This window comes from the organism of the source record quoted next, unplaced genomic scaffold (genome assembly GCF_019419815.1).
Source record: "Pyrus x bretschneideri cultivar Hongxiangsu unplaced genomic scaffold, Pyrus_bretschneideri_v1 Contig50, whole genome shotgun sequence".
Classification (NCBI taxonomy): Eukaryota; Viridiplantae; Streptophyta; class Magnoliopsida; order Rosales; family Rosaceae; genus Pyrus; species Pyrus x bretschneideri.
This window is the reverse complement of record NW_025999788.1, coordinates 849,328-866,470: the sequence shown is the minus strand read 5'-3', so window position 1 is coordinate 866,470 and position 17,143 is coordinate 849,328. Positions and strand designations below refer to the sequence as shown.

The 17,143-nt window shown below is 37.7% G+C and overlaps 1 protein-coding gene across 1 annotated transcript; it reads left to right on the top strand.

The window, feature by feature from the left end:
* Positions 1 to 8,304: 8,304 nt before the first annotated feature.
* LOC103952065 (protein PIN-LIKES 1-like) lies at positions 8,305 to 16,117 on the top strand. Its single transcript, XM_048569796.1, has 11 exons — positions 8,305 to 8,516; positions 8,714 to 8,918; positions 9,048 to 9,127; positions 9,228 to 9,352; positions 9,446 to 9,567; positions 10,010 to 10,120; positions 14,569 to 14,661; positions 14,754 to 14,854; positions 15,197 to 15,249; positions 15,331 to 15,516; positions 15,653 to 16,117. Exons 2-11 carry the CDS (start codon positions 8,784 to 8,786, stop codon positions 15,781 to 15,783), a joined length of 1,137 nt encoding a protein of 378 aa, XP_048425753.1. The 5' UTR covers positions 8,305 to 8,516; positions 8,714 to 8,783; the 3' UTR covers positions 15,784 to 16,117.
* Positions 16,118 to 17,143: the final 1,026 nt, after the last annotated feature.

Below are 17,143 nucleotides of genomic sequence, written 5' to 3'. Positions count from 1 at the left end.
TTAGTGATATGCCATTTACCCAGACTTAAAGTCAATAAGCCCAAGAAAACACTCTCGAGCCAGGATTGAACGCGTATTCTGAAGTGCTCCTCATATTAGCTTCACTTTCTAACCAATCATTATCACAATACTCTATGAGAAGAGCAAATTTCCATTTTATGTATTCAATGCCATATTCGAAGGTACCCTAAATGTGCCTAACAACCCTTTGAGTTGTTTGAGTATGTTATTAGTAGGATTATGCATGAACCTAGAGAGAAGACTAGCAGCAAACATGATGTATGACCTTGTAACTAGCAAATATAGTAGACTTCCCACTAGTTTTGTATATACTCATCAGCACCCGCACTTCCATCCACCTTGCAGTATTTCTCATTTACTGCAAGTGGAGTTGCCACTGACTTGTAGCCTTTCAACCCAAATTTGTTAAGTAACTTTATTGGATACTTCTTTTGGTAAATGAAGATGGTCTTTTCAGTTTGAATAACTCCAATACCCAAAAAGCTGTAATAATTCCAAATCAGTCATGTTATAATGCTACCAACATAAACAATGTCGTCAACATACAAAGAGACAATATTAATGATTGTACCTAAGCTTTCATTTGATTTAGTGTAACGAGTAGCCTCACTAGCTAGGACTTTTCTAGAATCCAACTTTGGTAAAATAGGAATATATTGATAGGATTTTTAGGTACCTACGCAAAGAGGTTAAAATCACACAAAATACTTGCAAGAGAACAAGATTGTTGTAGTATAAACTGGCTCAAGCAAGGTCGTTTTTCGCAGGGATTATTTAAAACAATTTATGCACAACCAAAATCTTAGTTAATTAGTTTAAAACAAAAGATTGGAAAAGGGTGATTTAATGACCTAAATTGGAAACAATTTTTAGAATTCAAAGTGAGAAAGTACTAGGGTTCCGCCGTCACCCTAACAATCCAACGTAGTTCTTCTAATTTCTTATGAATTACACATGCATATTTTGAAGGTTAGGTTTTCCTAAAATATATCATACTTGGAACCTCCAACATAGAACGTATATCTAACAAGTAACCCTGTCCGTCGCGTCCAAATAGAATGTAAACATGCAAGACTCATTAAGTTTTGTGAAAACCTTTTGAAAAATCATACAACTCTTAAAACGTGTCATCCATCCTAAGTAGCTACACATGTTAACCACAAGAAGCCTCAGTCAATTTTAGGGACAACCCTCCACCAAAATTGCACCAAATTACTTTTCTAAAATCCTAATGGTCGCGAATCACCAAGACAAATAGATTGTTTAAACCGTTGATTAACAATCCAAAACTTGCCTGCATAAATTCATAAGAAAGTTAAAAAGAGACTACATATTCTTGCTAAGGATCATGGCCTCACCCTAGCAAAAAGGAAGTTAGTTACACATTCATAATTAAAATCAAAAGAATTATATTAAACTAGAAAAAGAATGAAAACACCTTGTAGAATAAAGTCTGAAAATTTCTAAGCTTTAGCCAAATTCTTCTCTCCAATGTTGCGTACGTTCTCCCCAAATCCTAGGTCTGCCAAGAGGCTTATTCATACTACTCTAAATAAAATCCTCCTAGTATAAGGTCTTAGAATAAGACTAAGAAACTAAATAAATTGAAATAAAATAGGAAACATAATTCTAAATTAACTTGGTAAATTCGTCCAAAAATCTGTACAACCACGTTTTGGACCCATAATAGCTCCAAAACTGGTCCAAAATAGTTGGATTCAAAGCTTGGACTATTCTGAACACTTATCTAGAAGGTCACAAACCCATCTGAGGTCATCTTGGGCTCCAAAAACACAATTCAAATCCAGAAGCGTCACCTTCCACCAACACGCACTGCTCCTTTATTTAATTTCCAGAAAATAATTGCTCGGTAGACAAATCCCAAATTTTGACACAAATAAGCTAAGAGACACACGAACGTCCTCCAATTTTAATCACTCCAAAATCCATCCATTTGATCTCGTTTTACTCCAGAGGAAGTCGAATGTCTTATATTGAAAATATAAAACAAAGTATCAAAATTCTACTAATATAATTACCAATTTATACTAAGAATAGTGTGAAATATATAATATAATATTGAGTCATCATATATCAAATATAAAAACACTAGACATTTGGTAATATTTGAGAAGTGAGAAATTATGTTAGACTTTAGTGAGCAAAAAGCTATAGAGAAAGTGAAATGCTGAAATAAGAGGAAAAAGTTGGAGGAAAGAAATGCAAGTTCATTGAATGCAAGCACATAGGAAAATCCACACAGAAAGACCAACTTGAAAATCAATATTATTACTCTATTATACACTAAAGTGTGAGGGAACGGTTTGAATCCTAGATACAATAAGTTGAACATGACTACTTTATCCAGTAGGACAATGCACCTGTAGTAAACTGAATTAGGGTATTGTCAAATTAGGATTTGAGAGAATTTTAATAAGTAAACTGAATTGGGGTATTGTCAAATTAGAATTTGAGAGAATTTTAATAGATTTTTTTAAGTGATGGATTTCATAAGATTATGTAGACTTCTACAAATTCCATCTAGATTTTGAAAGATTTGAGAAGATTCATGTAACAAATTTCTATAGATTATGATAGACTTATCCATCATTGGATCTTGACAGTCAAATAGATCAGAGTGTAATAAATGTGCCTAGGTCATAGATTATTTTATATAGCTAGCAGAAAAAATATCTACCATTATTATTTTTTGGTCTGGAAATACGAACTTCACAAGGCACAGGGCACAAGCCCAAAAGTAAAAACACGAAACAGGGAAAATGAGCAACAACAAATATCTAATTGATTTTTATAAAATACAATGTACAACTTTGAGAGCGAGATAGACTTTTCTACAAATAAAGGCAAGGCCTATAACATGATATTTTTTAGTGCAGACGTTTTGCATAAGATTTTTGCGTTGGATCGGAAAAGACGGGTTGTAAGTCAACATGGTGATGAGTGATGTGTGTGGCAGATGATGAAGTTGTGAGACTCAATGGGGCTGAGAGAAAAGGAGTTAAGAGGAGGTGGTTTTTCATACTGGACAACGTACTCTCTGCGTTCCAGTAGTATAACCATCCAGAGCTATCGAGCAAACCCTTCCACGGAAGGAAGTGTAGGATCGTCTGGTGCAAAACATTGACCAACAGAAGCTGCAGTCTCTCCCCGTGTGTGGAAATTGAGACTAAGCTATCTTGAACTTTCGAAGCTCTTCCAAAATGGCATTTTGCGTATCAGTCATGAAAGGATAGGGAGGAGTGGGCGTGGTGGCGAGAGAAGTTTGAAAAGAAATCCTAAGGGTGGAGATGAGATATTTTTACGCCATATTTAAGTCCTTTCTCTTTCAAAAACCCACCAACCCACCATTTAATGCCTATTGGCTAATGTAGTCAAATTCAGTGGACTTGGAAGTGGCAAACATGTAAAATGGACTGCCCACTTGAAATCTGGTGGCTAATAATTTCAATATTGATTTTACATTCCTAAACCTCTAAAATTCGGCCACTATGCTCATTGCCCAAACCCACTATTTTTTTTTCCCATTGCCCGTCCCAATTTCTACTTATCAATCACATAATTCATAATATTGACATTTTTTTACTTGATCATTGCTTCCTATATATTGATTTTTCTGCAACCAATTGGGAATATCTACAATTGTTTGTTTGGGGTGGCGGCGGGGGGACGATTGAATAGGTCTGGAGGAGTTTCTCAAAAACGTCCAAATAACTCAACCTTATGGTATGCAAAGTCAACTGCCAGCCTCCTTAGGAAAGCTAAAAAGTTTGCATAATCTCAACCTCATGCACAATAATTTGTGGGGCTCAATTCTAGACTCCATCAGAAACTTGCCATCCTTGAGAACACTAGACCTCTCTTCTAATAATATGAAGAGCTCCATAACAAAGTATGGGACAACTCTTTCAGCTAATTTCTTTCGATTTGTTTGGTAATTCATGGGAATGTATTCTAACCGAAGCCCATTTCATAAATCTTACTAGATTGTAAGACTTTTAAATAGAAGATACAGAAGGACCAATGTCCCTCTTGTAATGGCTCAGATGCGTGAGTTTAGGCCCTTAGCTCATCAATTTTGATTTCGTTTCTCGTCCGTTGCGATTTAGAAACGCAGTTGTTTTCATTACTAAAAGAAAAACAAGAGAAAAACAGCTGTTTCTTTTTTATATTGTAAATGAGATAATCTTGTCCCACTCAAGTCTGAATATACAGAGAGTTATATATGTTTTTTTAATTATTATTTCGTGTTTAGTTTTCGCGCTTACATATAGAAAGTAAGAGAATGAAGAAATGAAGGGGGATGGTGGAAGAGAGGACAAATAAAAATAGGGAAAATGATCTATACACTCTTTTTAGTTTTGTACATACACTCGTTTAATCCTCACCGTTGTTTCTTTTTAATTTATTTAATTCAATGGTATAAAAAAAAAAAAAAGAGTATACGTGTGAGGAGAGAATTTTTAATGTGCCTGAAACAAGGAACGGTACATTATATGTTATTATACAAGCAGAAGAATTTTTTTTTCCCAAGTATCACTCCACTTGTGTAATGATATATGACATATGTACCCGTGGACACACTACAAAATCTCTTGTGCGTGAGAGTCTAAAAGAAGTGTGAAAATCATCTCCCTAAAATAAGATCTTGAAAGTGAAAATAACTCAAAATAAATTTCGGTTTTGATTTTTAGTTTTCGTTTTGTATACCTTTTGTTGGACATTTCTTTTACACCATTGCAATCATTCTATTCCTTCACTCTTTATAACGCTTCTTTCTTTTATGTATGACTCTTCTATTTTTAAGACAAAAAATTAAAATTAAAACCAAAATGTTATCAAACAAGCCTTTAAATTCTATTGTTAGTAGAGAAATTAACTTTTTTTTTTTTCATCATAGTTTGGCTTTTTTCGGAGCCAAGTTCAGGTAGTTGACTTTTTCGGTGCAAAGCAGTTTGACATTTTTTTTGTTTGTGGGGATGTCTTTCGATGAATATTAAATAAATAAAGTCCTTATTATAAAATTCATACTATAAAAATTCGTTTTTTTTGCAAGAGATAAAATATATGCATTTCTATATAGGAGTATGCAAGTATTATCCTAAAAATAATCTTGTCTATCTCCAATATGTAATGACCCGTCTCCAAATATTACGGTTTTTATAATTTTAAAGCATGAAGTTACAAAAATGCCCATCGAGGAAAAAATGTTAACTTTTGTTGACCACATTGTTGATCGGATTTGGAGTTACGATGAACGTTTTACGAACTACGAAGTCGAGGGGCAAAATAATCATTTCACTATTCTAGATATTAGGATTAGCTATTTTTATTATTTAACAATTTCTGTCATGTGGGGCCCACACCCCACTTCTTTGTCTGCCACGTGTCCTCCCCTCCCCTAATCTCTCGAACCCTCTCCCTCTCTTTTGTCTTCTTCTTCTCAAGGACACCTCTTACCTCACTCACTCACAAATTCTCCCTCCCTCTCATCACTCTCTCCTCTCTCCGGGCACGAACGCACACCACCACACCATCTCACCCCTCTAATGAACCCTTCAGACCACCACTGTGACATCCCACATCGCTCAGGGGAGTGATCCTTATATGTATATTCCCATCCCTACCTAGCACGAGGCCTTTTGAGAGCTCACTGGCTTCGGGTTCCGTAGGAACTCCGAAGTTAAGCGAGAAGGGGGCTTGAGCAATCCCATGATGGGTAACCCACTGGGAAGTTGCTCGTGAGTTCTCAAAAACAAAACCGTGAGGGAATGGTAAGCCCAAAGCGGACAATATCATGCTACGGTAGTGGAGCGGGCTCGGGAAGTGATCCGCCCTGGGCCGGGATGTGACATATGGTATCAGAGCATAACCCTGGTCGCGTGTGTGCCGACGAGGATGTCGGGCCCCTAAGAGGGGTGGATTGTGACATCCCACATCGCCTAAGGGAGTGATCCTTATATGTATATTCCCATACCTACTTAGCACGAGGTCTTTTGGGAGCTCACTGGCTTCGGGTTCCGTAGGAACTCCGAAGTTAAGCGAGAAGGGGGCTTGAGCAATCCCATGATGGGTGACCCACTAGGAAGTTGCTCGTGAGTTTCCAAAAACAAAACCGTGAGGGAATGGTAAGCCCAAAGCGGACAATATCATGCTACAGTAGTGAAGCGGGCCTAGGAAGTGATCGGCCTTGGGCCGGGATGTGACAACCACCATCTTTTCTCCCTATTTCTCTCTCTAGAGTTGTTATCACTGTTCAAAACCAGCAAAGGCTAACGATCGAACCCGAGTTACTCCGGTGAGGTCCTCAACAACTTCGACCTTGGTAAGCCACATAACTCTCTTAACCTTTTCCCTTTTATCCTTGTAGTTATTATTGATCATGGAGATGTGTTTTGGATGGTGGAATTCCACAGAACAACGTGGGGACTTCTCCCTAGATTCTGGCGAGTCCACAAGGTTGTAGACCTTTTTCAGGCCAGATCTGCCACGATTCACGTCCCACTTAGGTGTATCGGTGGAAAGTGACTCCATTCTCTCTAGCTTGAGCGACTTCCAGGGCAACAAAATATCCTTGAGTAGACCCCTTCTTAACTTGCTTGTTTTTATAAAATATTAGGCTTGCATGCATTGTATATTTCATAAATTGAGTATGTTTTATATTATGTTTTAAGGATTTCTATACTATGGTTTACGAAGAAATTATGATTTATTTAAATTGCTTTTACAAAATATTCATGATTTATTGAATAATGTTTTACGAAACGTTATGAAGTATTGGATTTACGCATATGATAATTTTACGGATTTATGAATATGGTTTTTCATGGTTATGATGAGGCTTTGAGCTTTTGAGCTCCGGATTGGATATGGGATTTTTGAGGTATGTTTTCGGTGCTTATCTAGTGGGTTATCATACAACACATACACACAACTGGGAATGTAGATGTCTATGGCCATAGGATATAGTTGATGATATTTATGACATACCCCTGCCCCCCAGCTTCACTAGCCCGGGGCTAGTGTCGGTGTGATATGTTATATGTATATATTTCTTCTCTAGCATAACCCAGAGTCGTACAGCTTCACCTTCGGGTGATAGACCCTATGTTTCTTCTCTAGCGTAACCCAGAGTCGTACAGCTTCACCTTCGGGTGATGGACCCATTACATATACATACATATGTTATATCTTGTTCTCTGGCGTAACCCGGAGTCATATAGCTTCACATTCGGGTGATGGACCATGGTTTCTTCACTGGCATAATCCAGTGTGTACAGCTTCACCTTTGGTGATGGTTATACCTACGGGCCACTATGATACCCCTAGTTGAGTACATCATTGATGAGATTTACGGATTTGCCTTCGGGCGGCTATATTACCTTTACTGAGCACTGGTTTACACGTACATATTTTACAAACGTTTTTCATGGCATGCTAGAGTTTTCAAAAAACCTACTATGTAGTACTATATATTGTTTTCAAAAAAGGGTTTAATATGTTTTGAAAGAAAATGGTTTTCTTATTATTAGTATTATTATTATAAATTTTGGTCCACTTACCCTTTGTTTTGCGCCCCCCTCAAGAGTTAGAGTTGAGGCATTCAATCCTGGCATCAAGGCACATTCGCATAGGTATCTTCGAGTCTTCTCAGTGTAAGACTCATTCCTTGGTTCTGTATTGGTGCATTGCTTTCTAATTAATTGTATGCTCTGAACACGATTCTGTATTGGTGCATTGCTTTCTAATTACATATTTTACTTGTATGCATGTTTAAAATGGCTTCGTCACCCTCGGGTATCGGCCAACATATACCTATCCTGATATTTGAGGATATTGGGATCGGACGTGTCACAATATGAAAACAAGTAGCACAATGATCAATATAAAATCACAATAGTGGATTCAGTACCACCTAGTCATCTGTTTTCATGAGGATCAAACAACCATTATTTGGGCTATTCATAAAGTATATGGATCACTCACTGTTAAATATGATATCGATGATGAAGAATAAATGAATATATTTTATTAGAAATAACTGTGAACATATGGTTCCAACGAACTCTCTTCGTTTGGGAGGAACACCACATAAAACAAGAGCAGTGATTGCGATGGGTCTATTGTAGTAACCAAGTCACCGATGGCAAAGGAAATGGGAAGCAGAAAACGACAGAAACGCGGACGACAGACGAGACGTGAGTTGATTAAACCTTTTTATTTGAGCGCCATCCCATGATCCCATCGGCATCGGGTCGACCGAGCTCAGACAAGCGACTACATGTTTAATTGCTGCATGAATGCATATAAATGCATATGCCCTTATTGTTTTTCCTCCTAATACATTCTTAAATCTATCATATATAAGTGCTTGCTTTCTTGCTTGATTGCATTTTGTTGTTTTTCCTTTGTTTTTATGAAAGCAAAACAAAAGCGGTTGATTCTGAGCTTGGATATAGCAGCTTAGGCCTCGTTTGGTATGCATATTAGTACTATTTAATACAAATCCGAAGGTCTGATTCCACATATTAAAAACCTCCCCATTTTTCTCTAATTGCCTCTTGTTAGTATCATTTATATATATATATATATATGTTGTTGAATTCCTATCCCAAAACTGGCATTTTGATTACATGTTTGTGTTTTTCTTTTCCGTTTGGCATTACAATTGCAGAGGCAGAGGTGCCAGAGGAGGAGGTGAAGACGAGCTAATAATAATTTAGAATAATTGATAAAGGAAAAGGATGGAGCTTATGCAGCTGTTTGTGACGGCCTCAATTCCGGTGTTGAAAGTGCTTTTGATAACAGCACTTGGCTTATATCTTGCTCTTGATCGTGTCAATATTTTGGGGGAAGTTACTAGAAAGAACTTAAACACTGTAAGTTAAAACAATGCACTGCTTTATTCAGTCTCTTGTGCACTAAACCCTCTTCATTTAATTTAATTTCTCTGGTGTTGGACTGTTTTCTTACTAGTATTTGTGTTTTGTGAACCAACGAACGAACAGGTTGTATTTTATGTATTCGGTCCTGCTCTGGTGGGTTCCAACGTTGCGCAGACAATTACGTATCAAAGCATGGTTAACATGTGAGTTCTAATTACTTTATTTAATCTATATATATATATACGTATGTATGTATAATTGTATATAATCATGTTAACGTCGTATTAATTATTATGTGTATAGGTGGTTCATGCCTGTGAATATCCTCATCACATTTGTAATTGGTTCCATGCTCGGATGGCTTCTCATTCAATTAACAAGGCCTCCTGCCCATTTGCGAGGCCTTGTATTGGGTTGCTGTGCTGCAGGTAATCCAACGCTCTAATTCTAAAACATAGCTGATAAATATTTGGTTTTGCGTTTTATCAATATTAAGAGATGCTGATGTTAACACTCTACAGGTAATTTGGGTATGATGCTCCTCGTTATAGTCCCAGCAGTTTGTATAGAAAAAGGGAGCCCATTTGGAGCTTCTGATGTCTGTCACATGTATGCCATGGGTTATGCTTCACTCTCAATGGCGGTACATTTTCCTTCTTCATCTTGTTCCAATATTTTGGGTTTTCATGAAATTCCTTTATCTAGCTTTCTATGATTCGAATTTAGAAAGGATTGGGAAGCTGCTTCAAATAAGTTACAATCCAATTCTCTCATTCAAGTTAAAAATTCCAGTTACTGCAATTTGAACTCACAATTTAATTTTTAATATCATCATAAGTTTCATCTCATGTCTAGAACATGTACAATTATACATACAAATTGTACTACCCCCAAACGGCCAGGGCCAGTTCTTAAACGGTGTTTGTGTGCGCCTGCTTGCTGTGTAGAATACGTTTTTCTGAACACATTTTCTTTTGTCCTTTAATTTTCCTCTTGAATTCTAGTCATTACAATGTAGCTACCTTGTTCAGCTATCAGGGATTCCTATCTTTGCTTTTTGTAATGCAATTGTGTTCATGCTTCAGATAGGAGCCGTTTATTTGTGGTCCTATGTGTATAATATTGTGCGGATATCTTCAAGAAGGGGCACCCAAGATTCTAATCAGTCCTCCGAGATGTCCTCTACATCCGACCAAGTAAGTTGAACTGAGCCTCTGCTATCTTCAAAGGAATGTCATAGTTGAGGAAAAGCAAAGGTTGCTAACTCCATTAAACTACAATGATGTTCATTCAATTTGATAATTTGTTTACGTATTTCCAACTATATTAAGATTTGTTTATAGAGAGAATGTCATTTTTTTCTTCAGAAAGACTTAGAAACGTTTTATTCAATCCAAACTACTAATCAAATGAATGCCATTTGAATGTGTGGTCCAGATTCGCATTCTCACAATGTCACATGCTAGACATCTCTAACAAAGGAAATTTACCCTGTTTCGTTTCAATTTCTTACACTGCATATCTTGTTAGGATTTGTTATGTATGGTGACGATGTATTTGAGCAAGAACCAAATAAAGATAACGAAGGTACACAGTGATGAAATCACAAGAGGGAATAAGAACCTCCTTACAGCAATTCCATAGATCTAGATAATGTAACTCTGATACATCCCACACATAGCATGCTGAGCTTATGAGCTCAGTACAATCCAAAATGTAACCGTTGGAAGAGAGAGAAAGTGAGAACAATACAAACAATCCCAGCCCTTCATCTCATCTAGCCTATGAGCTAAATACAAGTGTCCATATGAACTTATAACTAACTTGTGACATCCCACATCGTCCAGGGGAGTGATCCTTAAATGTATATTCCAATCCCTACCTAGCACGAGGCCTTTTGGGAGCTCACTGGCTTCGGATTCCGTAGGAACTCCGAAGTTAAGCGAGTGGCACGCGAGAGCAATCCCATGATGGGTGACCCACTGGGAAGTTGCTCGTGAGTTCCCAAAAACAAAACCGTGAGGGAATGGTAAGCCCAAAGCAGACAATATCGTGCTACGGTGGTGGAGCGGGCCCGGGAAGTGATCCGCCCCGGGCCGGGATGTGACAATTTGGTATCAGAGCCTAACCCTGGTCGTGGTGTGCCGACGAGGACGTCGGGCCCCTAAGGGGGGTGGATTGTGACATCCCACATCGCCCAGGGGAGTGATCCTTAAATGTATATTCCAATCTCTACCTAGCACGAGGCCTTTTGGGAGCTCACTGGCTTCGGGTTCCGTAGGAACTCCGAAGTTAAGCGAGTAACGTGCGAGAGCAATCCCATGATGGGTGACCCACTGGGAAGTTGCTCGTGAGTTCCCAAAAACAAAACCGTGAAGGAATGGTAAGCCCAAAGCGGACAATATCATGCTACGGTGGTAGAGCGGGCCCGGGAAGTGATCCGCCCCGGGCCGGGATGTGACATAACTAAAGCAACATAAACCAATAAGAAAATTACGCTTGTAGTAAATCTGTGCAAGTTGATAATCCAACACTCCCCTTCAAAAGCAGCACAAATTTCACTCCAAGTAAGTTCCTTAAGTAATTGAACATTTCCTTTGCCAAAGATTGGTGAATATATCAGCAATTTGATCTGCAGTTGGACAATACAGAAGATCAATGACTCATTCTTGCAAAGCTTCTTTGGTAAAGTGATATCTCCTGTTAATGTGTTTAGTCTTTTGATGAAAAACTGGATTCTTGGTGATTGCAATGGCTAAAGTGTTGTCCCATTAGAGTCGGGTAGCTTCTGTTTGCATTTCACCAAAATCCTTAAGCACAAATCGAAGCCACATTGCTTGTGTTGTTGCCTCACATGCACTGATATACTCAGCTTCTGCTATTGATAGTGCAACACATTGTTGTTTCACAGATGACCAAGAAAACATGTCACTTCCAAAGGTAAATGCATAACCTGAGGTACTTTTCATATCATCCTCTAAGCCGCTCCAGTCATTGTAGTATCCAATCAGCACATTTCCTTTCCCCTTTTCATACTCCAAACCAAAATCCAAAGTTCCCTGCACATATCTCAGTATCCTTTTAGTTGTTCCAAAATGCTTGTTTGTAAGACAATACATAAACCTCGCCAGTAGACTTGCAACATACACCACTATCTTTCTGTTACTGTGAGATATAACAAGCTACCAACAATCTTTCTGTACTGAGTTTCATCAGTTGCACCACTATCATCATCATTTCTGAGTTTATCACTTCGAACCAAAGGAATACTCACAACTTTGCAATTTTGCAATCTAAATTTGTTAAGTAAAGAAGCTGCATATTTTCTTTGATGAATGAAAATGCTTGATTTAGTTTGGATAATCTTCATTCCAAGGAAGTGATGAAGCAAACCTAAATCAAACATTTCATACCTTTGCATCATATCAGCTATAAAGGTTTGCATCATTTCTTGATCATTTCCAGTATATACAATGTCATCTACATAAATAGAGACAACTAGGATACCTCCACCATCCCTGCATCTTGTATAAAGTATTGCTTCATTGGAGCTCTTCTTGAAACCACACTCTGCAAAGCAGGAATATATTTCCCTAGTTGAAACAATTTCCACTTCTCTTGAGTAGCCAAAGCTACAAGTGTTATGATAGTGTCTAATCTAGCTACTGGTGTAAATGTCTCATTAAAATCAATTCCAAGCTTCTAGGCATAGCCTTTTGCGACCAGTCTAGCCTTATTCTTTTGAACTGTACTATCCAAATTTAATTTGGTTTTATAAACCTATTTCACACAAATAACAGGCTTATCAAAGGACCTTCTCACCAATTCCCAAGTGTTAATCTTCTCAATCATATTTAATTCATCTTGCATTGCTTTATTCCAGGATTCATAAGTTGTAGCTTCAATGAAGCATTCTAGTTCCACAATACAGACATTACATCTTTCATACACCTCACTAATTGATTTCCATCTCAGTGGAGTTGAATCAATCACTTCTGAATCAATGTTACTTATTTGAACGCTTGAATTTGGACTTTGTGAGCCAGAGGTTTCCCCTTGATCTTGCTGAAGACTAGAACTAATTATTGCTTCCCAGAATTGAGCTACAATGGGAAACACATATTTCCTTTCTGCTTCACACTTTCAGCCAGATTGGTTAGTGTTTTGTCATCATATAGATCAACTTTGAAGTCTCCAAATGCAAGAAATTATCCATGCTCAGTCATTTGCCTAACACTTAACAAGTTTTCAGTAAGCCTGGGACCAGCATTAACCAATTACAGTGCCTAGCTGGTTGAAGTTGCAATCCTTTGCAATGTGCCCATGCTTCCTACACTTATGGCATTTAGGCTTCCCTTTGTTCCAACACTCACCATAGTGTAGTTTGTCACATATTTTGCAAGGTCTTTTTGTTGCATTTCCACCTTGCCATTGTTTCACAAGACATGTGGTCTTGTTAGACCATTGTTTCCCTTTGTATTTTGCACCTTTTTGGAACTTGGCACTGTAATTTTGACCTCCAAACTTGTTGTTTGGCTTGGAGATTTCCAAACTTGCAAATGCTTTCTCTACACACCTTTCTTTATATCTGTTCAACCGTTGCTCATAACCTTTCAAGATTGCTACAACATCCTGAGCATCAATGGTTTCTAGATCTTTGGAATTTTCTATCAGAAGCTATGTTATCATTTGATTTTGGCAAGCTAATCAACAATTTTTGAACAATTCGTTGATTACTCAACTCCTCACCATTACTCTTCATTTGATTAATTAGATCAAACAGTTTTACTAAGCTCCCAACCATTACTCTTCACTTGCTTATCTCCAATGAATTCTTGCTTCAATATATCCCAGGCTCTCTTGGTTGTTTCCTAGTTAGCAATTCTAAGAAATATTTGATCATAGATGGCACCTTGAATGATTCCTAGTGCCCTTGCATCCTTGACCAAGTTTTCTCTCACCAACTTGCTATCAGCCGCCGCGAGCTCTTTCTCCATCTTCGTTGGAGTGTCAAATCCCTTTTCAATTAGATTCCACAGCTCATGGGATCTAAAAATAGTCTTCGTCTTAATTTGCCAGAAATCAAAGTTGTCTCCATTGAAGATCGGAGCTCATAGCTCTCCTCCTCCAGTTCCAACCATATTAGACCTGGATTCCAATAATCAACAATTCGCTGGAATGAGAGATTCCTTTTACTCTCTCAACTTTTCTTAGAAACGATTGCCCATATTCAAATTGCAACCTGGCTCTGATACCACGTTTGGATCTATTATGGTGACAATGTATTTGAGCAAGAACCAAATAAAGAAAACGAAGGTACACAGTGATGAAATCACAAGAGGGAATAAGAACCTCCTTACAACAATTCCATAGATTCAGAGAATGTAACTCTGATCCATTCGCACGAATAGCATGCTGAGTTTATGATCTCAGTACAGTCCAAAATGTAACCGTTGGAAGAGAAAGAAAGTAAGAGCAATATAAACAATCTCAGCCTTTCATCTCATCTAGCCTATGAGCTAAATACAAGTGTCCATATCAGCTTATAACTAACTAAAGCAACATAGACCAATAAGAAAATTACACTTGTAATAAATCTGTGCAAGTTTATAATCCAACATATCTTTGTTGTTTTCCATGGCAGGCGACGACTTCAGGTCAACTAAAGCAACGTATAGTGATGGTGTTGAAAACGATCAATCTGAAAACTATATTTGCCCCTGCAAGTATTGGAGCGGTATGTCCTTTCGGCACTTTTATATCATTGCAATCCAGATTCGGTGCAATTTTATTGAAAAACTGGGCAAACTAAATCTTTTCCTTGTGTAGCTTGTTGGTTTTGCCATCGGAGTCATCCCTCAGATTCGAAAATTACTGATAGGAGATGGTGCTCCTCTACGGGTGATTCAAGATACTGCTCATTTGTTGGGGTATAAAACTTATGCCCGAACTGTATCGAACCTTAATAAATTATCCATGATGTACGCACCTCTTGGCAACTAATCTAGCTTCCCGTTCTTAATACAGTTCTATACTAGGGAAGATATTTACCATGCTTGGTCCTATAGTTGTATATATCCGAATGAACAATTTGGTTCTCAATTAGCCTAAAAGCAGAATACTTGTCTGGTGTTAATCCCAACTTTACAATACATACCAGATGGTTTTTTACTTTCGGCTCAAAATACGAGTGTGCTCTTTATACTAAGTGTCTGTATCATTCTTCTTGTTCACTCGGCATCCCTTAAGGAGACTGTTCTTTATGATTGCAGAGACGGAGCCATCCCAGCTCTCACTTTGATAATAGGAGGAAACCTACTTCAAGGTAATAACTCAGAGAAATCCTATTAGTGTCGTACTTAAATTGTCGGTTTAGTTCAGAACTTACTTCACATTGTTGTTTCAGGTTTGAGAGGGTCAGGGATTCAGAAATCTCTTCTCGTTGGCATCATAGTTGTTCGTTATGTTGCCCTGCCTCTTATAGGCATCTTGGTTGTTAAAGGGGCACTGAAATTTGGGTTGGTGCACTCTGATCCATTATATCTGTTTGTTCTTCTGCTTCAGTTTTCACTCCCACCTGCGATGAACATAGGTACGCTTGCTCTTCTGTTGTTTAGCAACAAAAAGTGCAACCAGCAGTTGCTCGCTTGGCCGCTTGCTCTCTCTTTTTCGTAACAAATGTAAGTTTATTCTCAAGTATTGTTTATTGATCCTTTAAAATATGGCAGGAGTAATGACGCAATTATTTGGAGCAGGAGAGAATGAATGTTCAGTTATCATGATGTGGACTTATGCTTCGGCTTCACTGTCACTTACATTCTGGTCCGCCGCCTTCATGTGGCTTGTGGCGCGACTGTGAATCAAAATTTACATGAATTCTGTCTAATACAAGTGTAGGTAATTTGTCAGAAGAAATATTACGAAGCTCTCCGAGTCCGCCGGGAATTAGGAAGCTCGCAGTTCAGTTCCTTCCCGTCATCGGATTGAACATGCAGAGCCAGATTCGACTCCACAGGCTACCCAGATGACGCATCTAGTGGTTTGTGGCTACGATTTGGTCAGAGAAGTAAAAATGGTGGTGACTGGTTCTCGGTGGTTTAGAGAGAAGGCAGAGGAGTTCGAGTGATAGAGAGTGTCACATGTATAATGAGGGAAGGATATGAGAGGGGAGTCCTTATCAATTATAACCAAAATTTAGTCTCTAAATTCTGTCGCTATCCCTTCTTCATCTTCTTCCTCGATCTGTGCAATAAACAAGTCTTCAAGCCAAGCCCATATTTCAACAACTTTAAACATACACACCAAAACCTAATTTGGTTTCTTCCCAATTTGAGTGGTAGCCTGATGGGAACTTCCATCCTTCTGGGTTAAAGATTTTTCAAAAATAATAATATTTATTGGTACTGTAGATCCAATTAAGACCAAACAACCGCTATGATTCCTTGCACTGAAAATTGAAATTCAAAACTTTGGCAAAAAAAAATTTGAAATTCAAAAACGAAATAGCAATAAAATCTAAGAAATTAGAACATAAAATAAAGAAACTGAGCTGAACTATAGCAATCAGATTGAAAAGGTGAATTTCAATAAAAAAAAAAAAAATCTAAAAAAGGCGTAATATTTCTTAAAAATTAAAATATATTTGCAAGAAACTGACGCCAATATATACGAACTAGTAACAATATGAAACCAAAAAACCCATAGACGTTAATCCTTTTTTAATTGCTATCCAATTAGCTCAATTACTTACCGTTGAGAACTCCGCCTCTGCAGTCTCCATCTATTTTCATTTTGTTGAACTCCAGTCTCAATCTTTGAACAAACGTAAAAGATCAAGCAGATTTTAGCTTATGGTTGTAAATTAGTTTTATTATAAGGGTATATAGGTATGTTTAAACTGGTTTTTTGATATATTTGAAAGATATTACAAAAATTGACATTTTTGAAATTAGAGACTAAATTTTGGTTATAAACGATAAGAACTCATGCGAGGGACCGCAATTGGGATTACTAAATTGCCCTCCACATAACAAAAATCATAACTCAATCTCCCTGACTCTGAATTCGATTATGGTTTCGGCTACGCACTCGACGAAAACTAATTTAATAAACGAGTAGAAAAAATATGACAAATTGGAATTTAACTCAGAGGTCCATAATTACTCAAGGCATCCAACCAGGGGCATTTTGGTTATTTCACATTTAAAAAAAAATAAAAT

Excerpts from the sequence above, each read along its gene's own strand:
- LOC103952065 (XM_048569796.1), top strand. The coding sequence starts at position 8,784 with ATGGAGCTTATGCAGCTGTTTGTGACGGCCTCAATTCCGGTGTTGAAA. Across the intron at positions 14,855-15,196 it reads GATACTGCTCATTTGTTGGG|AGACGGAGCCATCCCAGCTC; the intron begins GTATAAAACTTA and ends TTATGATTGCAG. Across the intron at positions 15,517-15,652 it reads CCCACCTGCGATGAACATAG|GAGTAATGACGCAATTATTT; the intron begins GTACGCTTGCTC and ends AAAATATGGCAG.